Source organism: Protomyctophum parallelum (genome assembly GCF_964188405.1).
Source record: "Protomyctophum parallelum genome assembly, chromosome: 9".
Lineage (NCBI taxonomy): Eukaryota > Metazoa > Chordata > Actinopteri > Myctophiformes > Myctophidae > Protomyctophum > Protomyctophum parallelum.
In genome coordinates, this window is record NC_139706.1 from 38,684,934 (window position 1) to 38,711,560 (window position 26,627).

Sequence of the window (26,627 nt, forward strand, 5' to 3'; positions counted from 1 at the left end):
TGCTCTTCCTGAGTCTTCTGAGTCTCACAATCTGTCCAAAAGTCCCAATTATGCAGCCAGCCAGCGACTGTTTCTCAACCAGTGGGATCGGGACTATGAAGTTGAGAATGTTGTTTGTGATGTGGTCCTTTTTATAAACATCCAAAAGAACAGAGAAAATTGTCTCTCAGTCTGTCTTGCTGGGCTGATTAGCAAACCAAATTCATCTCCTGTCTCCTTCTTTCTTCCAGAACCAGGGCAGCCACTTGACCCAGAAGACAAGAAGAAGTATGACAGAGAATTCCTTCTGGGCTTCCAGTTCATCTCAGCCAGCATGAACAAACCTGAGGGCCTGCCAGCCATCAGTGATGTAGTCCTGGACAAGGTACTTGACCATTTAAGTCTTATATACTTAGTTGACCAGAGTCCCCCAGGGAATTACTAAGGTCTATACCATTACCTACCACTGTGGGAACACCGTTGTGTCCTGTGTAATACCAACTTGTGCCAAACGGGGGCGAGTGGCACTTCTGTGAGTAACTTGTAGCACCTATAAGGCACTATAGCAAAATCTGGACTAGTTATTGTGTAGGTTCGACTGCTGGAGCTATGGGGAGTGCTTAAATGAGACTCAGACACAAGGAGGTTAAATGTTAAATGATTGCCGGCAGTTATATTGAAAAAAACAATTAACAAACAAACATACAAACATACAATATGGAAAAGAAATAAATTGGTACCAACTCTTGAATAGCAATTGCTCAAATTCTCACAGTTCACTGTGTCTCTCTAATTTGGGTGCACCCTTCTAACTTTCCAGTTCAATCAAACAATCAAAATAGGACATACAATTTACAAATATCCACCCTTTCAATAAGTAATGAATTGACCACTCAGTCACTGTTCTCCCAATGAATGAACAAGGTAAGGTAAGGTAATGTATGTATGCAAAATCAGTATACGTGTTATGGTTCAGAGTTCCAAGGATAAACCATCCAGGTATGTATCAGTGTATGTGTCAAAGTTCCATATGGTTTCCAAAACTGTAAGTGTCAGAGTTCCAATTCCAGGGGAATGTATGTGCATGCGTGTGCGCGAAGGGAGAGAGGGGGAATTGGGATTACTGCAGCTGAGAGTGGGGGAGTCTGCAGATTAAGGCCTACCACACCGTAGAGTGCAGTAGTCTGTCTGTCCAGTGGTCACCAGAGTATGGGGGAATACTCGCTGTCGCTCAATCTCTAGATCCTGGTGGGAAGCTCGCCATCTATTGGAATGGTCAACTGGAAAACGATCCAATCCAACAAAAAAAACCTGACCTGTCATCAGACAGGGTCAGAGAAATCTAATCAGTATCAAAGTATCGACTGTCTGTTGATTAGTTTTTAACCATGAAATATGCATTACATGAACTTTTTTAAATGAAAACAAATTAAATACTGTATGCAACACTCTGTGCATTTTAACCTTTGTACATACTTTTTCACATTATGTATTTTAAACAACACACATCTTCACATGAACATCAGTACACTTGTAGGAAGTGCATCATGAAATGGATTACATCCATTTTAGTAAACAAACATAAACTTCTTCTTAGTAGTATTACACTCTCAAAGTGTTCACTTGCAAAGTGCAAAAATAACAACAATATCCCTTCATTGAAATTAAATGAACTGTCTCACCGATTCTGTGTGAAACAGGCTGGGCACAAACAATGCAATGGCTGCCCCAGTGAATCCACAAAGGTTTCTAGAAATAAACAATACCACTCATCAAAACCAAAGTAATTTCCAATTATTTGTTACTCTTAAATTAACTCATAAGATGTGGTGAGTTACCTTGCTTCGCTGTGGTTTGTGCTCATAAAACTCTTCTAGTATCACACTTTTTCTCTCTCTGTTCTGTGCTCTTCTCATGTGCTGTGCACTGCTGTTTGGCTGTCTTTCTCTCTCTAACCTCAACAGCTGAACTGACTCAGTTCAATTGGGCTTGATTAGTGCAGCACTGCAGGTAGATGGTAATCACTGCTTCAACAGGTTACTGTGTGGCTGGAACAGCATATCAGCCAGGCCTAAACTGACTGCTGATTGGTGGAACCACATGTCACTCTGTCTCTAATATCTAGTGATTTTTAGATAGCTTAACAAATCTCTGCACTACTCAGTGGTTAGGTTTCAGACAGGGTCACTAAACATAGTAACTTTAGATTTAGTTCTTAGGCAAAAGCACACATATAAGGCAACTGTAGCTTGTCTCTATATGTTAGGGTTATACTGTAATCCACTAAATCATGTGTGTTACATCCTCCCCTCTTGACGGTATGCACGTCCCTGTGCATTCAGATGATGATGGTTGGATGATCACAGGTCTCTTCAATCCCTGACAGGTTTGCTGTTCTAGGTCTGAGTAATCAAAACCTTGCATGGAGCTTGCAAATGCCTCACTCAGGCCATGGAAAAGGGAGTTCACAACAAATAATAAGGGATTACCTAATCTAGAATACTGAAGTCTCTCAGGTACCTCACATTGTCTCTGAGAGCGACGGACAGGGGTTTCCGTATCTTGGTGTAGTTCATTCTTCGTCTCTACTGAACTAGACTGTTCAGGTGGAATTTCTTCTTTTTCAGATGCCTCCTCTTCTTGCACATCTGACAACACTGGGGATGACTCATTTACATTGAGAGACGTTTCCTCAGGTGGTTGCAGACATGTGTCCAGAGGGGACTTGTCAATGTCAGGTAAGGGGTCTGGTCCGGTTGAATCATCACTTTCGGATGAGATGTCTTCATCAGGTAAGTTGACATATTCGGGTAAGTTTTCCTTTTCATGTTCATCATTTTCCGGTTCATCTCCATCTGTGTCCTCTTCATGGGATTCAACTCCTGGCGGAGCAGGAATATCAGGAGATGACACATCAGGTGCATGTGATTGCCTGGTCACACAAGGAGGGTTACTCGACTTGTGAGTATCTTGGATTGTTGTCTGGATAGGATATCTAACCATGGGAGGTAGATCCACTGAGTCAGAATCAACATCCTCTTCACTCTCAACATCAGGATTCTGTCTTGTCCTTGGTCTTCTGACAGTAGGCTGTCTGACAGGTTCATCCATCGAGGTTGCGGATAGAAAGCCACAAGGAAGCAACAGGTCGCGATGCAGGGTACGTACAGGTCTATCTTTACCTTCGGGCTTGACCGTGTAGACTGGCATCTCACCAGCTTTCTTGATGACAACATAGACATCATCCTCCCACTTGTTTGCTAATTTGTGCTTTCCACGCAGCTTGACATTGCGAACAAGAACTCTATCACCCACATCCAGGGTTGACTCTGTGACGCGTTTATCAAATCGGGTCTTGTTGCGATCAGCATTCTTCTGGGCGTTAGAGGTTGCAATCCTGTAACTCTCTTCCAAGCGGCACTTTAAGTCACTGACATACTGGGAGTGAGACTTTCCACAGGTATTGATGGGTAAACCAAAGGCTAAGTCGATCGGAAGCCTTGGCTGTCTCCCGAACATTAATTCGTAAGGAGAAAATCCTGTCACCTCGTTTTTTGTGCAATTATAAGCATGGACAAGAGGCTTGACAAAGTCTTTCCAGTGCTGTTTATCCTGTTGACTTAGTGTTCCAAGCATTTGGAGAAGAGTACGGTTGAATCTCTCGACCGGGTTCCCTCTGGGATGGTATGGTGTAGTTCGCACCTTCTTCATGCCCGTAAGTTCACAGAGTTCTTTTATAGTCTTCGACTCGAAATCAGGACCCTGGTCACTATGTAACCTCTCTGGAAAACCATAATGAACAATTAAGTGTTCCCAAAGACTCTTTGCTACAGTACGTGCTCGTTGGTTTGGAGTTGGTATCGCTATTGCGTACTTAGTGAAGTGGTCGGTGATGACTAATATATCTTTGGTGTTGGACCGGTCTGGTTCCACGGATAAGTAGTCCATACACACCAGTTCAAGAGGTCTACTAGTCTTTATATTCACTAGTGGAGCGGCTCTCTCAGGTAGGGACTTGCGAAGAACACAACGCTTACAGGTTCTGATCATCTTTTCAATGTCCATGAACATTTTTGGCCAATAAAATCTGGCTCTTGCGAGATCTACTGTCCGCTCAACTCCCATGTGGCCCATGTCGTTGTGGAGGCTCTTAAATGCTACTGCTCTCAGCTCATCAGGAAGCACTAGCTGGAAGGTGATATTGGGTCCATCTTGCCTCCTTCGATACAGCACTCCATTCCGCAGCTCCAGGCGGTTCAGCTCACGTAGCAGTAAAGGAAGTTCAGGCAGTTCTTCCCTGAGACTGGTAGGTGGGGTTTGACCAGTTTCAATCTGAACGATAACCTCATTGATTGCAGGATCGAATCGCTGCTTTTCTCTCAACTCATCCTCAGAGAGAGAGGGGATTAGAGGAAAACCATCAACTTGTTCGTCCTGGAAGCTGTCTGGAATAGCTGTAGAATTATGAGCAAGGGATTCAACTAAAGCTAACCCGGGACTAGGCATTTCGGCATCGTTGCCTTCAGTAACGGTGACAATGTGCCGTTCACATATGGCTTGGACCACATCTTGAGGTACAGTGTTTGAATGTTCGGCATCACTTAGGTGATAATCTGTGAACTTCTGGATTCTTTCACTCTCCTTTCGTGATGTTGGGTCATCCTCCGGAATACCATGAGAGCGGCGAGACAATGCGTCAGCATCAAGGTTTAGCTTGCCAGCTCTGTACTGGAGTTGGAAGGAATAGGTGGAAAGGGCAGACAGCCACCTGTAACTTGTTGCATCGAGTTTGGCCGATGTTAGGACATAAGTCAGGGGGTTGCTGTCGGTTACCACCGTGAAGTCTGTTCCATATAAGTAGTCAGCGAATTTATCAGTGACTGCCCACTTGAGGGCCAAGAATTCAAGTTTATGCGCTGGGTACTTGGTTTCACTCTTTGATAGTCCTCGGCTTGCAAAAGCTATGACTCTCGGTTGGCCATCCTGAACTTGGTACAATGCAGCCCCCAAGCCAACTGTACTAGCATCAGTATGTAGGATGTAAGGAATCTGGGGGTCTGCAAAGCCCAAAACCGGAGCCGATATCAGTTTTTGGATTATCAGTTCAAAGGCTTCCTGGCAACGAAGTGTCCACCTTTGACCGAAAGACTCTTTTGGGTTGTGGTATTCTGTGCTTGCACCTTTGTCAGGTTTCTTTCTTCCCTTTGCAGTCGGTGGATACCCAGAGGTTAGCTCGTTAAGGGGCTTGACGATGTCAGAGTAACCCTTTATGTACCGTCTGTAATATCCTGCGAATCCTAGAAAGGACCGAAGTTCCTTCAGGATGGTAGGGACAGGCCACGTTGTTAACGCATTGATCTTCTCAGAGTCCGTTTCCACACCCTGCTCTGAGACTATATGACCAAGGTATCTCACTGAGGTCTGGAAAAATTTACATTTTTCTGGAGCCAGCTTCAATCCATACTCATTCAGTCTCTGTAGTACATGCTTGAGGCGCTTCTCATGTTCTTCCAAGGATGATGAGAAAATGATCAGGTCATCAATGAACACTAAAACCTCCTTTAGGTTCATGTCTCCCATACACTTCTCCATAAGTCGCTGGAATGTTGATGGAGCATTAGTGATTCCCTGGGGCATTCTGTTGAATTCCCAAAATCCTAATGGGCAAACAAACGCTGTTTTCTGTTTGTCGGATTCTTCCATGTCTATTTGGTAGTATCCCGACTTTAAGTCGAGAACAGAGAACCATTTTGATCCAGCCAGCGCAGAGAACGCCTCCTCCAGCTTTGGAAGGGCATACGCGTCCTTGATGGTTTTAAGGTTTAGCTTCCTGTAGTCTATGCAAAGACGAACGGAACCATTCTTCTTCCTTACGACTACAATGGGGGAAGCAAATGGGGACTCTGATTCTCGTATCACGCCTGAGTCGAGAAGTTCCTGAAGGTGTTTCCTCACTGCATCCACATCATGTGGATGTATGGGACGGCCTCTGTACTTAAACGGTGTCTCATCGTTGAGCTTGATATGGTGCTTGACCTTATCTGTCTGACCAAAATCCAGGTCATGTTGGGAGAAGACTTCCGGCATGGAATTTAGCATTTGTGTTGCTCTTTCCTTCCATTCGGCAGGTAAGGGGGAATCTCCAAAATCAAAGCTCAACTTTGCATGTTGACTGGACTCTGTCTGCACGTCAGGTGAGTTTGGATCCTTCACAGTCTGTTCTTTGTGAAGCACTCGCACTACGGCATTAACATCTGCCAGTACTGTTCTGGGCGGTATGACAATGTCATGATCAGTTTCATTTTTCAGCACAACAGGTAACCGGCAGGGTTGTTTTGTTGGCACACTCACTAGGCTTGTCGAAACCAGTAGGCCACCAGGTAAGGAAGAGGCTGATGGTTCTTCCAAAATGACATACTTCTCAGTGTGAGCATTACACAAGTTAACTGTTCCCTCCAGAACGATGGTCTGTCCTGCGGGGACAATTTCAGGGTTCTTTCCTTGCATCTTCACCCCGCCAAGGGTATCACTGGAGATACTCTGACGCAGTCTGAGTATTTTCAGAACAGCTCGGTAGCCATACGCTGACGGCTGGAAAGTAGAGAGGTTCTGGTCAGCAGAGAAGTCTGCATAAAGCACATCAAGAGTGTTTGTGCCGATAAGCACCTGTTCTTGGCTTGCAGAGCGGAGGTGGGGAATAACCAAAGCCAAGGTATGAACTTCAATATCAGAGCCTACAAAGTCTTTAGGGAAAGTGATGAGGAGCTCTATGTATCCTAAGTAGGGGACTGATTCACCATTGGCACCCTCCACGTCAAGTAGACCATGTAGTGGATGAATAGTCAAGTCTGAGAGATGGTCTTCATAGAAAGACTGGGGTATAGTTGTCACTTGGGACCCCGTATCCAAAAGACAGTTGGTGTCATTGCCTTTAATAACCACTTGGGCTGTAGTTTTATTTCCAATGAGGCCCTTTGGAATTTGTATAGACTGCTCTTTAGCCTGAACTCGTTTCAGGTTAGGTTTGTTTGGTCTGGGACGACATTTATCTGTTGTTGCTCCCATATGTCCCTCGATGGAAGCAGCATTCAGTTTAAATGGGTCTCGTCATCCGGTCCATTAGTGGTTTCCCACATGGACTGTTTTTCTCTCAACTGCTTTTTCTTGGCAGCTACAAGGACAGGATCAGGCTCATTGTCACAAGCAGATTTGATGTGACCATCCTCACCGCATTGAAAACAATACCAAGGGCGTGGCTTGCTGTTAGTCTTGGGAGAAGGTCTCTGCTGTTTGCTTTCTTTATTTTTTGGAGGTCGGGCCTCAGCACTTGCTGCAGAGGACTGAGCTTTTTCTTTTTTCGGTTTCTGTTTTTGTCTCTCATTTTTCATGCTACTCAGCTGGGCGCTGAGGTCTGCCATTTGTTTTTTCAGCATCTCAAATTCAGTGACATGATCAGACTCAGCAGTGGCATGTGCTGTTTGTAGATGAGACATTGTACGCTGCTTAGTGACACTAGGAGCAGGCTGGACTGTGCCCAAGTGCTGTCTCATACGGCTCACTTTCGCAGCCTGTATGTCTTCTTCTGTTCTTAGCATCAGCAAGAGTTCTGGGAAGGAAGGTGGAGACTCCTTTCTTTTTCCCAGCTGGAGGTCAGTTATTAGGGCATTATCCCAGCAGCCGCGGCAGAACTGCTTTAGGAGTTGCTTGTCAAATTCTTGTGCAGACACACCACCGCGCCGCATAGTCATGCTCAGACACACCTGCAATCTTTGTAGAAATGCAGACGGCTTTTCATTAGAATCCATCAATGTGCTCATGAATCTCGCGTAGAGTTCATCACCATCTTCAACCGTTCCATAGGCCGAATCAAGTAGTTCAAGATAGGCAGAGGGTTGAGCCTGTGGGCCTAGATGCTTGATTAACTCTGCAGCAGGTGGAAGTAGGCTGTCAAGTATGCGGTGTGTGCACTGCAAGTCAGAAACGGAAGGATCCTTAATAAGGACTTCAACGCTTGTGCGCCAGGTGTCATAATCTGCTTCGTTGGTGGGTCGGGGAACTTTCCCTGAAAAGGCACGAAGCCTACTTGGTGTAGTGAAGTGTGATGAGGTTCCACTACTGCGAACAATATGTTCGACCACCACTCGTTGCACGTTGGGTGGATTTAAATCAATTGTGGGCGGTAATGTGCCCTGAGCCGCAGCTGGTGTAGCTGATATTGAGAGGGAGTCGGTCAGGTTTTTAGTTGCATCATGTGATTCAAGGACTGTAGGATCAGAAGGGTGTGAACTTGGAGAAGACGGGTCAATTTGTTTACGAGGAGTGGAAGACAATGCAAGATTTTCAAGTTCTTCTTTCAGCATTTGCTCAAGAGAATTTCCACTCAAGCGGGCAATTGCACGCAACTCGTCCATGTATGTTTTGGTAGCATTAACACGGGCATTTAACGTATAAACACTTGCCAAGCTCTGTATTTCGTAAACAACTGCATCTTGATTGGAATGTTTCAACTGAAGCGGCAGCTGGGGCTCTAATGTTTCCATGGCAGTGCCACATTTAAACTCTGCTATCAAGTGGTGGTGGAAATCTGAGTTTTTGTCATTAATGGTAAAGAATCTGTTAATTTCACCATGTTTCTGAAGATAAGTAACGACCTCATCATCATCGGATGTACCTGTTATCCCATTAACTATTACAGAGTTGGGGATTTTGATCGATTCTTTCATCACAATTTCCATTTTGACTGTATTAGGTTTGGACTCAGATTTTGAATGTAACCCGTTGCAAATCAATAATAACCAATTAAGTGACAATTAAGCATCCAACACAGCTCCTGGCTGGCTCGCCAATTGTAATACCAACTTGTGCCAAACGGGGGCGAGTGGCACTTCTGTGAGTAACTTGTAGCACCTATAAGGCACTATAGCAAAATCTGGACTAGTTATTGTGTAGGTTCGACTGCTGGAGCTATGGGGAGTGCTTAAATGAGACTCAGACACAAGGAGGTTAAATGTTAAATGATTGCCGGCAGTTATATTGAAAAAAACAATTAACAAACAAACATACAAACATACAATATGGAAAAGAAATAAATTGGTACCAACTCTTGAATAGCAATTGCTCAAATTCTCACAGTTCACTGTGTCTCTCTAATTTGGGTGCACCCTTCTAACTTTCCAGTTCAATCAAACAATCAAAATAGGACATACAATTTACAAATATCCACCCTTTCAATAAGTAATGAATTGACCACTCAGTCACTGTTCTCCCAATGAATGAACAAGGTAAGGTAAGGTAATGTATGTATGCAAAATCAGTATACGTGTTATGGTTCAGAGTTCCAAGGATAAACCATCCAGGTATGTATCAGTGTATGTGTCAAAGTTCCATATGGTTTCCAAAACTGTAAGTGTCAGAGTTCCAATTCCAGGGGAATGTATGTGCATGCGTGTGCGCGAAGGGAGAGAGGGGGAATTGGGATTACTGCAGCTGAGAGTGGGGGAGTCTGCAGATTAAGGCCTACCACACCGTAGAGTGCAGTAGTCTGTCTGTCCAGTGGTCACCAGAGTATGGGGGAATACTCGCTGTCGCTCAATCTCTAGATCCTGGTGGGAAGCTCGCCATCTATTGGAATGGTCAACTGGAAAACGATCCAATCCAACAAAAAAAACCTGACCTGTCATCAGACAGGGTCAGAGAAATCTAATCAGTATCAAAGTATCGACTGTCTGTTGATTAGTTTTTAACCATGAAATATGCATTACATGAACTTTTTTAAATGAAAACAAATTAAATACTGTATGCAACACTCTGTGCATTTTAACCTTTGTACATACTTTTTCACATTATGTATTTTAAACAACACACATCTTCACATGAACATCAGTACACTTGTAGGAAGTGCATCATGAAATGGATTACATCCATTTTAGTAAACAAACATAAACTTCTTCTTAGTAGTATTACACTCTCAAAGTGTTCACTTGCAAAGTGCAAAAATAACAACAATATCCCTTCATTGAAATTAAATGAACTGTCTCACCGATTCTGTGTGAAACAGGCTGGGCACAAACAATGCAATGGCTGCCCCAGTGAATCCACAAAGGTTTCTAGAAATAAACAATACCACTCATCAAAACCAAAGTAATTTCCAATTATTTGTTACTCTTAAATTAACTCATAAGATGTGGTGAGTTACCTTGCTTCGCTGTGGTTTGTGCTCATAAAACTCTTCTAGTATCACACTTTTTCTCTCTCTGTTCTGTGCTCTTCTCATGTGCTGTGCACTGCTGTTTGGCTGTCTTTCTCTCTCTAACCTCAACAGCTGAACTGACTCAGTTCAATTGGGCTTGATTAGTGCAGCACTGCAGGTAGATGGTAATCACTGCTTCAACAGGTTACTGTGTGGCTGGAACAGCATATCAGCCAGGCCTAAACTGACTGCTGATTGGTGGAACCACATGTCACTCTGTCTCTAATATCTAGTGATTTTTAGATAGCTTAACAAATCTCTGCACTACTCAGTGGTTAGGTTTCAGACAGGGTCACTAAACATAGTAACTTTAGATTTAGTTCTTAGGCAAAAGCACACATATAAGGCAACTGTAGCTTGTCTCTATATGTTAGGGTTATACTGTAATCCACTAAATCATGTGTGTTACATCTGCATAGCAACCAAAACATACTTGCTCTTCAAGAGTCCAAAATGACGGACCCGAGACAGGTTCCAAGATTTTTTATAAATGACGGACCCCAACCGGTCTGAGATGGACCCGTGAAATGTATTCTTGCCTAGCCAAAATCTCCGAATGCTAGAGAGTCCGGAACTACACCTCCTGAAATGGCAGGAAGCTGTCATTTCCATTCATTTCCATTGGAGTCGACCGACTCCAATGGAAATGAATGAGGTCTGCTTTTTAAGAAACAGACCTGGACCCGTTAGGTTTGTTTCAGAGATCTGGTTTGTTTTCCGAAATATTACAGACCTGACCTATTATTTTATGGACCTGACAAACCTAAAATGCTGTACAGTAGACTAGATGCCAGTTATACTCAATAATTAAATGTAACTGCTACAATAATGGCATTATAAATTACATTTAATTGCATGTTTTCACCCCCGATAATGTAGGTATTCATGAACTCTCACGCCACGGTGCACACTTTGGTTACTGCGATTTGTGCGCTCTCAACGTTGTACCCCCGTATGTTGCGCTGTAGTAATCTGATCCCAGGACAGTCTAATCATCACATAGCTTTTCCCTACCGATCAGCACAGAGTACGAGTCTTCTCGGATCCACTCGGGTATTACACATAATGTTAAACAGACCGGAGACCCAAGGTAATAGAAACGTTATTGAGACTACGACCCTATCCCGAATGATGGTGGTGAAACACGGACCTGGATCGTACCTATTTTGTTTGTTTCGTTACGAAGAGCTCTAGGTTGTACGTCTTGCTGATAACAAATAATATAAGAATAATATTCACACAGTTTATGTACTCTCCTTTCGTGCGAGCCTTCATATTTCTTATTATCATATTGTCTGTCAATCTGTCTTTCTCCCTCCCTCTCACCCTAGGCCAATAAGACACCTCTGCGACAGCTGGACCCCAGTCGTCTACCAGGCATGAACTGTGGCCCTGATTTCACTCCTTCCTTTGCCAACCTGGGCAGGCCTGGAATGGGAGGGGGTGGTGGTGGGGGTGGTGGAGGGGGTGGGGGCGGACCAAGAAGTTATCTTCTGGAGAAGGTGAACCAGCTAGCTTCTCTACAGTAGTATTCCAGAAATTGTTTGATATTTCCTAAATGTTTCTGTACTTTTTATTGTATTATGAATATTGTTACCCTTTTCTGTATTTACACACCGCAATTAGTTATTACAGATGTCCAAGATGGCTCAATATCATCTTGGTAGTCAATCTTTTTAATAGTAGGCTTAGTCTATTGTGATTCCTATAACCTATATTGGGTACTGTTACTGCAATACCAAACGACTCGCCCCTTTACCAATTTTCCCCCGCAAAATGTTTTAATGTAGTTAACAGTTAATTTAGTATTTACCTCCCTCTCTGAAATTATCTTGTATACAGATTTATTTAATTGTATAGTAGTTGATCTCTGTATCATGTTATTCTTTCTGAATTTGACAGAGACGGTGACTGCTTAATTAAGTTACCTTCTAGCAGTTAATTTCTATTATTAAACACATTTCTTCCATGTAGCCCATGTTTTGTAATGGCATCATGCTATTATGCCTGTTGATATACAGAGTGAACTTATCAATGATAAATGAATATGATAATACCTTTTATATAATCACCAACATGAATTATGTTTGTTATTTACAGCTAGTTAGAGTAGTGGGGCGAGATGGAAAATGGGCGACCGTACCTGTTACCCTGTTACTGGCTGCCATTGCGTATTTATTTGAGTGTTTGTCTGCTATATAAAAGTACAGAGATTGGTACTCAAGCCTATCTTCCACCTTCCTCCACTCCCCCAGCCTCCAGGTATGACTCCTATAAGCCTGCAGAGCGGTGGGCCTCGTCGCTCCCAGCAGGGCCAGAGGAAAGAGCCCAGGAAGATCATCACAATCTGCTCGTCGATGACCGAAGACGTGCAGCTCAACAAGGCAGAGAAGGCCTGGAAGCCGCAGGCCAAGATGCCGAAGCAAGTGCAAGGGCCAGAGGAGGCAGAGGACGAGACAGAGGAGGCCAAGACCAAAGAGCTCTTCAAGCGTGTGCGCAGCGTCCTGAACAAGCTGACCCCCCAGATGTTCCAACAGCTGATGAAGCAGGTGACGGAGCTCACCATCGACACGGAGGAACGTCTGAAGGGAGTCATCGACCTCATCTTTGAGAAGGCCATTTCTGAGCCCAACTTCTCTGTGGCCTATGCCAACATGTGCCGCTGCCTTATGGGGGTAAGTCTTTTGTTGTTTGAGTGTACACATGTGTGTGGGTCTTTTACTCTTTTCTGCTCCAGTAATTTTGTGCCACGTTTCTGGGTCACTGATATGTTTACAGATGGGATGGCCAATGTAACTTTCTAACCACATAAGCCTACCCCATTGCTGTTAATCTGATTATGTCTTTGCTATTCACTTTTATGGGGCTTTCAGGCACAACACGCAACTGCACTCTAAAACCCACTATTTCCAATGTTGCTGCATCAAACAAAGTCAGCCCGTGCTTGCGTACAAACTAAGTTGAACTTTGACCTCTACACACTAATGAATACCCGCGTGAAACGTGGCATTCAGCTGGGCACGGATTGCAAAATGGAGGAAAAGCTGATGTTGTGCATCTAAACACAAGTTTGTGTTTGCATTGAGACCTTGGAACAAAATACATTTGAAAATAGCCGATCCAGAACTTGCAGATTTTTCCAAATATTTGTATACATACTTTACTTAACAGTTTGACTCCATAAAACGCGCAACCCGCATTTTAATCAAATATTCTACGCTGCCGAGATTGTTTTATTACCTTTAGAGCATACGCTGAATTATTCCCTGAAAATCCGGCGAAAAAAGGTTCCTCCGTTTGTTATGAACAATCGCACCACCCGCCATCTTGGTGCGCCGCAAGACCGCCCCACAAGACCCTCCTCCATGAGGCATTGTACCCCGTTCATTTGCATTGGCCTCAATTTCCCAGAAGCCCTTTTTCCGGTTTCGTCATCATAACATGAAGGTCTCGTCTCCATCTCCACGGCAAAGACGGAGTTTCTTTTTAATTATTACAATACGGCGGATTAAACACATAAAACAAAAGGCGGGAATGTCATAGTAAAAGAAAATTGACTACTTTTTCCACCACTGCCTGAAAGGGCCTTTATAGCTCAACTAACCCGTGTAGCTGTATAATAACCATTCTCCTTTATAGCTCAACTAACCCGTGTAGCTGTATAATAACCATTCTCCCTGTGTCTTTAACTAACCCGTGTAGCTGTATGATAACCATTCTCCCTGTGTCTTTACCCTCCTCAGCTCAAAGTCCCCACCACAGGAGATAAGCCGGGAGTCGTGAATTTCCGCAAGCTGCTGCTCAACCGCTGCCAGAAGGAGTTTGAGAAGGACAAAGATGATGACGAAATATTTGAGAAGAAACAGAAAGAGCTGGATGCTGCCCCAGCGGTATGCTCATGTTCTATTAATATCATGTCAGCCACATTTAAGTCTATAAATCACGTAAATTGTCAGTCTAAAAAACCCAGATGATTTTAAAAGTTTGATTTTGTCACTTGTTGTTATTCCACATTCACATAGATGTGTAAAGCCCTAACCACACCAAAGGGTCACCATGCAACTCCTTGGATCCAAACGTTTGCAAGAGTTAACGCTAAAACCGTCTCGACCCTTTGGTGTGGTTTGGGCCATTGAATTCCATGCGCTGAATCACTAGGGTCAACGTGGGTCAACGTGCAACAAGACATCATCACACGGCAGGGACACCGCTAAAACCGTCTTGACCCTTTGGTGTGGTTAGGGCTTAACAACGAGCAGATGCTGAAGTAAAAAAAGAAAGTAATTCACCTTGTGAAACTGATTAAAGTTGTATATATTAGAAGAAACATATCGTTATTATATTTCCGTCAGTCAGTACATTAAAACTAAAATAATGATGTTTGACAAAAACTACAACACCAATGTGTCTTTAATGTTGAATCTGTATAATAAATTACCCAGGAATCCATTGTAAGCTAACCTGCCATATTAACTTCCGGAAATGCCACAACCAGGAGGAGAAGGACCGCCTCAAAGTGGAGCTGGATTATGCCAAGGACCAGGCCAGGAGGCGCTCTCTGGGCAACATCAAGTTCATCGGGGAGCTGTTCAAGCTCAAGATGCTGACGGAAGTGATCATGCACGACTGTATCGTCAAGCTGCTCAAAAACCACGACGAAGAGTCCCTGGAGTGCCTGTGTAGACTTTTCGCCACCATTGGCAAAGACCTCGACTTTGAAAAGGCCAAGGTACATACTGCATAATAATACATTAACACCCAGGACGCCAAGCCGCCCCATAACCCGCCAGATGACGGATTTTACCCCTCAGATTGCCATAACCACCATATGGCGGGTTATAAAGTTTATATCAATTCCAAGCAGCCGAAGCTCAAAACTAACCTTTCGTGCTGTCCAGGCTGCTAGGATTAATGCACGCACACTAGGGCATTAACGAGTTGAGATTTTTCCCAGTCGACTTGTCGGACAGTAAAGTCGAAGTTGAGTCGATGCATCGTTTTATAACGGGGGGGGTGTGGGGGTGCGCACACTCAAATACGGAGCATGTCAAACGACAGAGCATGTCAAACGGAGCCTCTCCAATATGGCACAGAAACCCATTAGTTAAGACATACACACACTGTATCTATGTCAAGGTAATGATTATCAAAACATACATTTAATAGTAAACACTAAACGGTGCACGCGCACACTGGCACATAGACCAGAAAGAGAACGCAACAGACAGACGAGGCATAATTGGCACAGCACACTGAGCGCAGCACAACGGCTCGTTCCAGCCATATGAACACAATATTGTACCTTCAGAACACAATAGAAGACATGGGTATACATAGGTATAATTAATTGCAGCCAGCAGCAGTTTGGCACATCATCAGATCAGAATACAATCTTACCTTCCACGTTCACGACGTGAACATTTTGTCCTCCCTTCTCCTCCTCCGATAACAACTCTCATAACATCCTCAAGCTTCGTCTTTTCTGAGCCATGCAAACAACCTGCACTGACCGGAGACAGAGATTCATGCGTCCCGCGTGTAAAGCTGGTCAATGTCAGCTGGGGGGTGTGGGGAGAAAGATTGGGGAGAAAGTTTGCGCGCTTCTGTACTTCTCACTCTGACACAGCGCAGTTCAACAGCCAGTCAATTAGTGGGACACGCTGAGAGCGCACATCAAAGGAGAACACAGCTGCAGGTATTTAAGGCTGTGGCTGAACTCCGATGCAAAGGGAAAGAATGACTTATGTCCGTGACCGTGACAATAACCAATCCTACAGTTTGAATTCTGTACACACACAGAGCAAAAATATGGGGAAAACAAATGATATTGTTGTTTTTTTGTTTTTTTACTTTTGACTTCTAATTTTGATCGACTTGTGTTAATGAAGTCGATGCATCGTTTTTTTTAATGAATGCCCTAGCGCACACCCCATAAGGAAACGTTCATTGTGGATTATTTGCTGCTTGTTTTCTCAGAAAAAGTTTTTGTCCAATCCGTCCGACGTTCAGGTGTAAATTGTGATTTATTTAATCGCATCGCGCCTGACATATTACCACTTCTTGCGAAAGCTAAGACATGTCGGCTGTTGCTCGTACAACGTTTTTCTCCTCCTCTCACGGTGATGAAAGTGTTTTAACAGAAGATGTGTAAATGACAAATGTAGCTACCATGCTGTCGGCATGATTAATCTGACTGTTGAACCACAGGGCAATTTACTGAACAAATCGCAAACATCTATGACGGCACTAACTGTAATTGTATTAAATTGTATTTCTGTTAAGCCTCGCATGGACCAGTACTTCCATCAAATGGAGAAGATTATCAAGGAGAAGAAGACCTCCTCTAGGATCCGCTTCATGCTGCAGGATGTGTTGGATCTGCGACGGGTAACACATACAAGACTACTTTTCACATACAACAAGATGGGTTATCATATTGTGTGTATGTAACCTGCACATGAGATGTCATTATGTAGTAGTTTTTCTAGGTTTTTAGCAGTATGTATTCTTCGCTGTTTTATTGTCCTCACAGGATAACATAATATCTAACAACTAGACTCCAATTCCAAAAGAGAACTCATTCTGTTATTCAGCATTAAAAACACTATTCTAATGACTGCTTTTCTTATGAACAATAGCTTATCTGGTTTGACATATTTTATGTCATTTTGTAATTCATGCCTGAGTGAATGTTTGTGAATGTAGCGTGTTGTATAGTGATTTTAACTATGTATATAACTGTGTATAACTATTTCATTCTCATCAGCCCATAACTGGAGATGCAGACCTGTCCTGTACATCAGACCTGTTATTATAACAATGTATCAATACTTGTCTTATCCTTATTCAGGCAAACATGTTTTACTTTACCCAATTTAGCTGTTATGGCAATCCCCAGTTCCCTTTGTATTCTAGTCCCTTGTCACTGCACAAACCAGTATGAGCTGCTAGTGCGACACCACAAGCCTGGTACTCATCATCTACCTGTCCCTCCCTCTGTCCCAGAATAACTGGGTGCCCAGGCGAGGTGACCAGGGTCCCAAGACCATCGACCAGATCCACAAAGATGCCGAGATGGAGGAGCAGAGAGAACAGATGAAGGTCCAGCACGCATTCATGTCCAAGCCGATCGGAGGCTCGGGGGGCAGGATGGGTGGAGGGGGGCCTGGCGGCCGGGGAGCTCACCCCCAGGGCCGCAGCCAGCCCCAGGATGAGGGCTGGAACACAGTCCCCATCTCCACCAAGAGCCGACCCATCGACACGTCACGTCTCAGCAAAATCACCAAGGTAGGATGTGGACGTGTCTGGGCTCCTTTAGGGGTTCCAATACATAGCCTGGGGACTTATCGTGATCCTTGTCCTATGTGTTGCCTCACAAGTTAACAAAGGACTGTTTCAAACCTGATTATTCAGTTTTTCTTCCATTTGTTATTCCCTTGTTCATGGGTTTCTTCCCTCACCAAAAAACATGAATGTTAGGCATATTGTTCCTACTGGTATTATAACCAGACCTGGTGACATAGAGACTATGATATTCTACTATATATATATTTTTTACTAAATTAGTAAAAGATAATAAAACAGCTGGGCCTAGAGATAGTTTATTCTCAACCGTCTCATGCTGAGTTCCTGATAATGCAAACCAACCAGTGGTGCTAACCAACACCCAGCCAGTAGTCCTAAATAACAGGTGGTTCTAACTTCTAACCAACCGGTCATTCTAACTACCAGGTGGTTCTAACCTATGATCACCACCTCCACAGACTCCAATTCTTGACTTTAACAACCAGCTGCTGGCTCCAGGAGGTAAAGGCACGTGGGGCAGTTGGGGTAAAGGTAGCAGCGGTGGAACCACTACCATGACTGCCAAGCCTGCAGAGCCTGGTAGCGGTAGGTACCCTTCAGTCTATCAGATCGTTTCCATTTTTTCTTGAGAATACCACAACACTTGTTTGACTGAACATGGATATCTGTGTGTGTGCGTGTGTGTGTCCAGGTCCAGCTCCAGCTCCAGTCCCAGCCTCAGAGTCAGGCAACCGTCCGGCCACCAGCACCCTGAACAGATTCTCTGCTCTGCAGCAGGCCACCTCAGGTTCCGCTCAAGAATCAGATAGACGAGTGCCTCAGAGGTCAGAATAGCAGCCCTGTGCATTTTTTCATATTCATTCTATCAAATATAAATTGTATGTATATATAAATTATATTATATACACATACATACACACACAATGCTCTGTTTTGTCACTCAGATCTGAGCTCCAATCCATTTCCAACCCCCTCCTCTCCCCTTACCACAGAAATAGCTCTAGTAGAGAGCGTGGGGACCGCTTCGACCGATTTGACAGACGGGATGACCGACGGGACGACAGGCGGGACGACAGGAACAGACTGACTGTGACCAAACGCAGCTTCAGCCGGGAGAAGGAGAACAGCCGCGAGAGAGACCACCGCGGGCCAGTCGACGCTGTCCGCCGTGTGGCCAGCATGACGGACGACCGGGAGAGGGACAGAGACCGCGGTAGCAGAGACAGAGACCGCGCCAGGAGCAAAGAGAATGGTACGTAAACCACTGGATGGACGGCATGAAGCTTTGTCTAAAAAAATGAAATGAGCTGGTCTCTGACTGTGTATTTTTTAACAGTGAAGCGGGAGGCAGCTCCTACCCCTCCACCTCCACGTCCCCAAACCCCCACCAAGCCTGCCTTGACTGAGGAGGAGCTGGAGAAGAAATCCACGGCCATCATCGAAGAATATCTCCACATCAAAGACATGAAGGTACACACCCGTGCCGTTTCTATGGAAAACATGAGCAAGAGCTTTGAAATGTGATGTTGGGTACGCTATGGTAAATCCTCCCAGCGTTGCGCTTAACTGTCTGTGTTTGTGCTCGCCTGAACCAACAGGAGGCATTGCAGTGCGTACAGGAGATGAACAGCGCCCAGTTGCTGTTTGTGTTTGTGCGGCACGGTTTGGAGAGCACGCTAGAGCGCAACGCCAGCGTGCGAGAGCACATGGGGCTGTTGCTGCACCAGCTCATCAAGACTGGCATGATGCCTACACAGCAGTACTACAAAGGGTAAGACCGTTTGAGAGAAAAGGGGGACTGTCATTAAGCCAAGTCATTCTTTAGCGAGACAGTCTGGCAGCTTTAACTGCATTCTTTAAATTGAGGTAGATTCTGTGTGAAAACGTACTCAGGAATGGTTGTAGAAAATTTACTTTGCACTTGCTGTGATGCGAGTGTCAAATGCTTATATTTTCATAACGTGTATTTGTATCGGGCTTGATGTGCAAAATACCTTAAACTCAGTTTGTGTTTCCAGGCTTAAAGATATCCTAGACGTGGCAGAGGATATGGCTATAGACATCCCACTCTTCTGGTTGTACCTGGCTGAGCTGATCACCCCCATGTTGCACGAGGGAGGTATCCCCATGGGACAGCTCTTCAAGTGAGTCCCAGGCCTCACTGGAGGCTTACGAACGGACACATCTGAGACTGTGAAGCAATTAACACCCATATGTCAAATTAGTTTTCTAATGAGGGAAATATTTTGTGTCTGTCTGTGTGCAGGGAAATCTCCAAGCCTCTCATTCCTCTGGGTAAGGCCGGAGACCTGTTGGTCCATATCCTCATTCTACTCTGCAAAGGAATGGTGAGATTTCACCCTGTTAATTACTCACCCTATTAACCCTGACACACTGTCACAATATCATTAATTCATTACACTGGAATACTGAATGATGTTAAACTAACCCACTAAAGGGTGTTGTTACATTGATGAATGCATCGGTCTGAATACGATCTTCCTCTCTTGCTCTTGCAGAACCATATAAAGGTGGGAGCCATGTGGAGGGAGGCAGGCCTTGGCTGGAAAGACTTCCTGCCTGAGGACGAAGATGTCAATAAGTTTGTGACAGAAAAGGTCAGAGCTCCACCTGCACCACTCATTTTCAGTCAAAGACGGCACAGCTATCTGTTAATTTTAGCCATGTGCAAGACCAGCCAATACGTTTCCAACAGAATCATGTTATTGGACATGTCAAACATATCATGTTGTCCTCTGTCCTGTATCTTCATAGAATGTGGAGTTCACCCTGGGCGATGAGACTGAGACGGGCAAGACGGAAGAGGTGAGCCCCACTGAAATGAGCAAACAGCTGGACAGACTAATCCAGGACAATGCAGACAACACCAGGATCTTCGACTGGATCGAGGTACGCTTAAATGTCCTAAAGAGGGTTTAAGACATTTGGTCTCAAATCTAGGTCAATGTTTAGTTCTGTTTGTGACCATCAGCTTTAAGGTTGCAGCGTACTCGTGACTAACCAACGCTGAACGTTGTTCGTCTAGGTTAGGTCACTAAAAATACAATTACGTTATCAGGAACTTCGGCAGTGCCTTGGCGTTTCTATTTCTTGCACTTCCAAGATTTTCTGACCAGCTGACACTTGATGCACTCATACACAGACCGTAAATCTATGACAGCGCAAACAACCAAGATGGCAGTTAATTCATTAATGGATACCAGTACCACACACTTTGGCAACTGTCTGTCGAAATCAGACAAATACATCAAACCATGTTGGGGATTGATATTCTAATAAACTGCAGAGATGTCAATGTCAAATCATGCTGACATCTTGCACAAATGTGGCATCATGCATCATCATAGATATGGCATAGAGACGACTGACGACGTCACAGGCTGGCCACATGACGTCTAAGATCCACATTCAAGCCACACTATTCCCATGTGGTTCGATTCTTGAGGGGCGCTAGACCCTCCTATGTCCAGCTTTGAGGGTCTGTGTGAACAAACATTGAGAATGAGATGATGTATGATGAGAGAGCGCCCCTCACTTCACACGGGTGTGATTTTTTTTAAACGCTGTAGTTGCATTGTTAACCCTGCTTATCACCCGTCATCATCATGAATGTTAATCAGTGTGAGTTTGTGTGCAGGCCAACCTGGAGGAAGAGCAGACGTCCTCCAACACGTTTGTCAGAGCGTTGATGACCTCTATCTGCGTATCCGCCATGATCTGTGAGTACACTTCTCGCCATACATAGTCCAGCTCGGATGACAGTTTGCCTAGAATGTGCAGGATACCACAGTTTCAGCAAGCAGAGGATAGATGGTTATTCTGCCAGATACAGGGCTGCCCAGATATGTTATGAACAACAAAGTGGTTTAGACTTCTTTATTTTTATAAAATAATAGTGATTTGCCAAAACATTATTTTATTTAAATAAAGAAGTTCTATCCTTGAAGATTATGTTCTGCTCTTAACGCAGTAGCCACTATCATTCGAATGAATTAATTTTATTTCCGTGTTCGGACAATTTCATTCACTGGTTAATCTCTCCTCGGCCCTCTCCGAAACTACCTCCCCGCGAGTTATAAATAATAGAGACGGCACCAGAATTTCCCTCCCATCCACTTGCATTGAGTTGCTCACCCAGCGCATGAGGCGTTTTCACCTCTTGTTCCGGTTTGGAAAAGTGATGGATGGATGGATGGAGAGAGATGAGATGAGATGGATTAATTAACATGCTAAGGCCAGTAGCTTTTATGTAATGTTTATAAATATTAAATAATATAATAAACTAAGGGTAAATATAATCATCGCCTGGTGCAATCTGCAACAGCGCTGCCTGCTTCTAGTAACAGCAGCACTGCGTGCCTGTCACTCAAGACGGCTGTGGCCACGCCTCCGTACCCTTTTGAGGTGCGAACTATAAGCAAGCATGTACGTCACTGCAGTGCTCGTTCATGCTTTCAGCCCGGCGTGTTCATGAGAGCTGTTGAATTGAATACAATTCTATGATGTAGATGGGCCCCAAATGGGTGGAGCCCACCACTTTTCCAATCCGGAAGAAGGGGTGGGCCCCAAATGGGTGGAGCCCACCACTTTTCCAATCCGGAAGAAGGGGTGAAAACTCCTCATGCGTTGGGTGAGCAACTCAATAACTCTTGAGAGTGTACAAATGGACCCATAAGGGACCATTTCGTTCCATTTGTACACTGTCAGAGTTACAGACCTGTACGGGACCATTTGGAAACCACTCAAGGATACTGAGATGATGAGATGAGATATACTTTATTAATCCCTGAGGGGAAATTGAAGCGTTAAAACAGCATAATGTGACACATAAAAAACTAAAAATACTGGACAGACAGAAGAACACAAAACAGACACAAATGGACATAACCACACAAGACCAGGACCACCAAGGACCATATGCCATTTGGGGGGAGGCAGTTCTTATGCAGTCTGTATCGTACTTTGAGACCCACTGGTGTAGCAGTGTTTTCAGTGAGCCAATATGCACAATAGCAGCACCCAGACTCTTGTTTGACCAGAATGAGCCTTCATTAGTATCATCGGTAATACCTGTGAACTTTGTGAAGCAAGTAGGGAAGAGGCCCAAGTTCTTTACAAACCTGCGTGTGTGCATAGAGAGTATTTAATAATACATTTTGCAGCCAGAGTTGGCAATAACGTGAAACACCCTTATGATGCCTTGAGTTGGTAGTGGTGCTTGAGTGTTTGACATTGTCAGTTTTGGCACCACTCTTGTCCTTCAGGTGAGAATCCATACAAGGTGGACAGTGAGAAGATCAACCACAGAGCCAAGCTGCTGCAGAAATACCTGAAGGACGAACAGATGGAGTTGCAAGCTCTCTATGCCTTGCAGGCCCTCATGGTGGAGATGGAGCAGCCTGCCAGTGAGTGTCATTCATGTTTACCACCATGTGATGCATGCTAGACTAGTACCATTCATTAACCCCAAACCAGGACTCTCATTATGTCAATATTACGTGAGCAAAGCAGACCCAAGACAGCCACAACTGTGTATGAAGGTATTATGAGCTTGTATATCTGCTTTTTATTTAGCTCGAATTGTAAATGACACAGCTGCTTTCCCTGTCTAAATTGTAGTGTATTAAATTTACTTTTAGGCTGGTACGTAAAACTTTCGATCTGGTCTCTCTTCTCACCTTCTCTTGTCGGCTCTTCTCTCTCTAGACCTTCTGCGGATGTTCTTTGACACCCTTTATGACGAGGACGTGATCAAAGAGGAGGCCTTCTACAAGTGGGAGTCCAGCAAGGACACTGCCGAGCAACAGGGCAAGGGTGTGGCCCTAAAGTCCGTCACCGCCTTCTTCACCTGGCTCCGCGAGGCAGAGGATGAGTCTGACAACAGCTAGGCCCCCCACTACTCCTGCCCCACCCCCTGGACTTCAAGAAAGCCTGGCGGGGTGGCAGACATTGATCATGTGGGAGTGCGATTGTTGAGTGGAAGATTCAGAAGACACTGAATCAGCAAAATCCTTCTGCATAAACAGAAAAATACAAAGCAAGAAAAAAAACCTTTCTTCAACTGGGAGAGATTGTATTACGGATCGAACATTCGATCGTACTATTTTGTTTTTTGTTTTTCTTTCAGTTTCTTCATATTATATTTTTCCTGTGCTGCCGAATGTGTTTTTGAACTCAATGAAATAAGTGCTTAAACTAAAAAAGAGAAGATTTGGGAGATGAAATACTGAGGTGTTGTGGCACCGTAGAGAGTAAGATGCTGAGTTCTTTCAGTGTTGCTTTTTTATCTCCATGTTTTAAAATGGCTTCTTCCGCAGTGACACTATGGGAGAAGTTTTGCTTAACCACAAAAAAAAAGAAAAGAAAAATCATGACAAAGTACAAACCCCAACAGGAGAACTTTAAAAAGCTGCTCACATCTCTATTTTTTGATGACATACTTGTGCACCACGTGGACAAGACGTGGTGACATCTGTTTGCGTATGTTTGGCGTATGATCTATATGACAAGCTTATGTAGATGGTTAGCTGTTTGTCTTCTCTTTTTTCTGGGTGTTGGATGATTGGAGTGTGCTTTTTTTATATAATATAAGAATTATGAATGAAACACAACGAAAGGAGGACACAACAGCTGTCTATGGACATTTCAGACAGTTTAAGGAACGGTTGTGGACTCCTTAAGGTTTGGACATGGACCTTTGGATGACCTTTAGGGGCGATGGACAATGACCTTTTGCTGCTGGGGGATGGGGTCACGATGCTCCCCCAAATGGCTACGCAACACCCCTACACCTTCCCTCTGATGTGTGTCTATTTTTACATGCTACCTGCACTTCAAAAAGACATGTGGGCTGAAAGAGCGATGGGTCATCCTTCAAGAAAAAAAAAACGTTTGCTTAACTTTACTGCTAAGTAAAGCAATAAAGAGGGAAAAAAGGAAAAAGGTATTATTGATACGTGATACGTGTGAGATATATATATACATATATATCTCCCAACGTGTGTCTATGTATGTCTATATATGTATAGCGTATATACATAGCATATATACATACATACATACATCCCAACTTGAGGGATTTGTGTATGTACTGTATGTGTGTGTGTGTATATATAGTATATGTGTGTATATATATATATATATATACACACACATACACACAAATCCCTCACGTTTAACAGTACAGATACTTTTCTGCTTCCATGAGTGGAAATGCATTTCAGGAGAGTTCTGTAAATGTACTTTTTTTGTTTTTTAATATAAATGAAACATGCAAATGAAATGCCATGTAACCCGCTCTCCCCTTTGGAAACAAACAAGTGGCAGGCCCCCCACCCCACCCCTGTATTTATGTTTCTCTCCCCAGCTGGCAGAAGGTGCTTATAATTCTCCACCCCAAGTCATTGATTACGATTTAATTGAAAGAAGAAAAAGAAAAGACAAAAAAAAAAAGTGTAAATACTTTTTTGCTTTACTTTATTAAAAAAGATATTTAATTAAAGAAAATTAATGCCTCTTTTCACATCTGAAACTGGAAGAGATAATAAAGAACATTGCAAATAAAAGGAAGAAAACGGCCACACTCGTCCTCTTTGTGAAGATGCACCACAGGGCCAGCTTTCACGGTCATGTGTGCCCTGTGCGTTCTGGCCCTCTGTGCCCCCACTGTTCTATTGGACCACACAATAGAGCTGAATGCCTCTACTGTACTTTAATTGTGAGCTGGAATGAGGAAATAGAGCTCGTTGTTTCCTTTCTCAACCAATCAAAGAGCAATGCTGCCGCTGTGTGCTTGGTGTGTTAACCTTTTTGTCTGGCCAGTGCCGCCGACTGATTTAACTTCTAATCAGCACAGCCTTTCACCAAATTAATTGGGGAAATTGCCTGATGTGCTGTAGGTTTACAATGAAGAGCATCTCGTTTAGCCGTTTGTCATAGTTTCAAAGTTGTTGCTTACATTAACCACTTTGAATCTGGCATTCCCATTTTAGCCATTTTAGGTGAAAATGTTTAAATGTTCACAGATGTATATATAAAAAGAAAATAGAACTACAAGCTCAGCAGCAATTTAGATATTCATCTTAAGACAAGAAGTAGTAAAGTTCCCGTCTACCCAGTACAAGCATCAAATGGACTATTAGTATTACAGCACAGTTTCTTTTAAGGGAACTTCACAAATTAAACAACTTTTCTGGCCTTGACAGCCCATAGGCTACATCCAAACAGAAAAGTCCTATCTGATTGCATTAATGATGTTAAACGACATTAAACTAACTTTGCCAAGTCACTTTGCCACTCGATTTTCCATTACCTTTATGCATGCGCATACACTATTATTGGATAATCATGGTAACGGAGTAAACCCTTCAGCTGAGTAGGCTACTCAAGTTGTGCTTTCAGTGATGAATTTTCTCCTGCCGACAGCTGTACAGTAGTCTTCCGAGTCGTGGGCTGCCTGTTGTATGAAACTTTGAAAGAAATGTTTGGAACAACTGTTGTGACCTGAGGTGGAAAGCCTGGTTATGCGAAGTTAGTTGTGACAGCACTGTAGTTCTCTCAGCATCCAGGAAAAGAGCTACAAAACACCTAACCCACTTTCTGTTTTTTAGCAACAATTACCACAATGGGAGAAGAGAAAAAACCTCATTTGCTGAAATTCAAACTCTGACTGTAACGTTAGCCAGGGCTATGCAGCCATTTTCAACTGCTCTTATCAGCTTATGCTTATCCCTCTTTTTACCAGAAGCAGCCTCACCTTTCCACAAGTGTCACTTGAAAAATGAAGCAACAGTTCCAGTGAACACAGTTGAAAGGCCCATGAGGCAGGTCATACAACTAAGTAGTGTTTTGTGTTGAATAGGCTACTTAAAAAAATATCTATAGGCCTAAATGTTATCTTGTGCCAGACCTTATGATGTTCCTAATCTATTTGTGGAAAGCAAGCTTTGCTGCAATCTGCATTCCAACAGGAATGAAAGTAGGGCGGCTGGGTCTTTTTTTAACATCATGGTGTTTCCTAAAGCTTCGTTTTATGGTGTGCATGTCTGCTTTTAGTAATGCATGTGTGATGATG

The 26,627-nt window shown here is 43.7% G+C and overlaps 1 protein-coding gene across 10 annotated transcripts in view; it reads left to right on the forward strand.

The window, feature by feature from the left end:
- LOC310864948 (eukaryotic translation initiation factor 4 gamma 1-like) overlaps positions 1-25,585 on the forward strand; it is a 73,359-nt gene extending 47,774 nt beyond the window's left edge. For all 10 annotated transcript variants that reach the window (XM_083773805.1, XM_083773811.1, XM_083773808.1 and 7 more), the window contains 19 exons: positions 231-364; positions 11,560-11,730; positions 12,484-12,903; positions 13,972-14,118; positions 14,724-14,957; positions 16,511-16,615; positions 17,234-17,515; positions 17,992-18,118; positions 18,225-18,357; positions 18,526-18,785; positions 18,870-19,003; positions 19,132-19,304; positions 19,552-19,677; positions 19,800-19,881; positions 20,053-20,151; positions 20,309-20,443; positions 21,192-21,273; positions 22,819-22,959; positions 23,261-25,585. In XM_083773805.1, coding sequence (XP_083629931.1) covers positions 231-364; positions 11,560-11,730; positions 12,484-12,903; positions 13,972-14,118; positions 14,724-14,957; positions 16,511-16,615; positions 17,234-17,515; positions 17,992-18,118; positions 18,225-18,357; positions 18,526-18,785; positions 18,870-19,003; positions 19,132-19,304; positions 19,552-19,677; positions 19,800-19,881; positions 20,053-20,151; positions 20,309-20,443; positions 21,192-21,273; positions 22,819-22,959; positions 23,261-23,442 — 3,167 coding nt within the window. In that variant the 3' untranslated portion in view covers positions 23,443-25,585. The remainder of the gene's footprint in view (positions 1-230; positions 365-11,559; positions 11,731-12,483; positions 12,904-13,971; positions 14,119-14,723; positions 14,958-16,510; positions 16,616-17,233; positions 17,516-17,991; positions 18,119-18,224; positions 18,358-18,525; positions 18,786-18,869; positions 19,004-19,131; positions 19,305-19,551; positions 19,678-19,799; positions 19,882-20,052; positions 20,152-20,308; positions 20,444-21,191; positions 21,274-22,818; positions 22,960-23,260) is intronic.
- Positions 25,586-26,627: the final 1,042 nt, after the last annotated feature.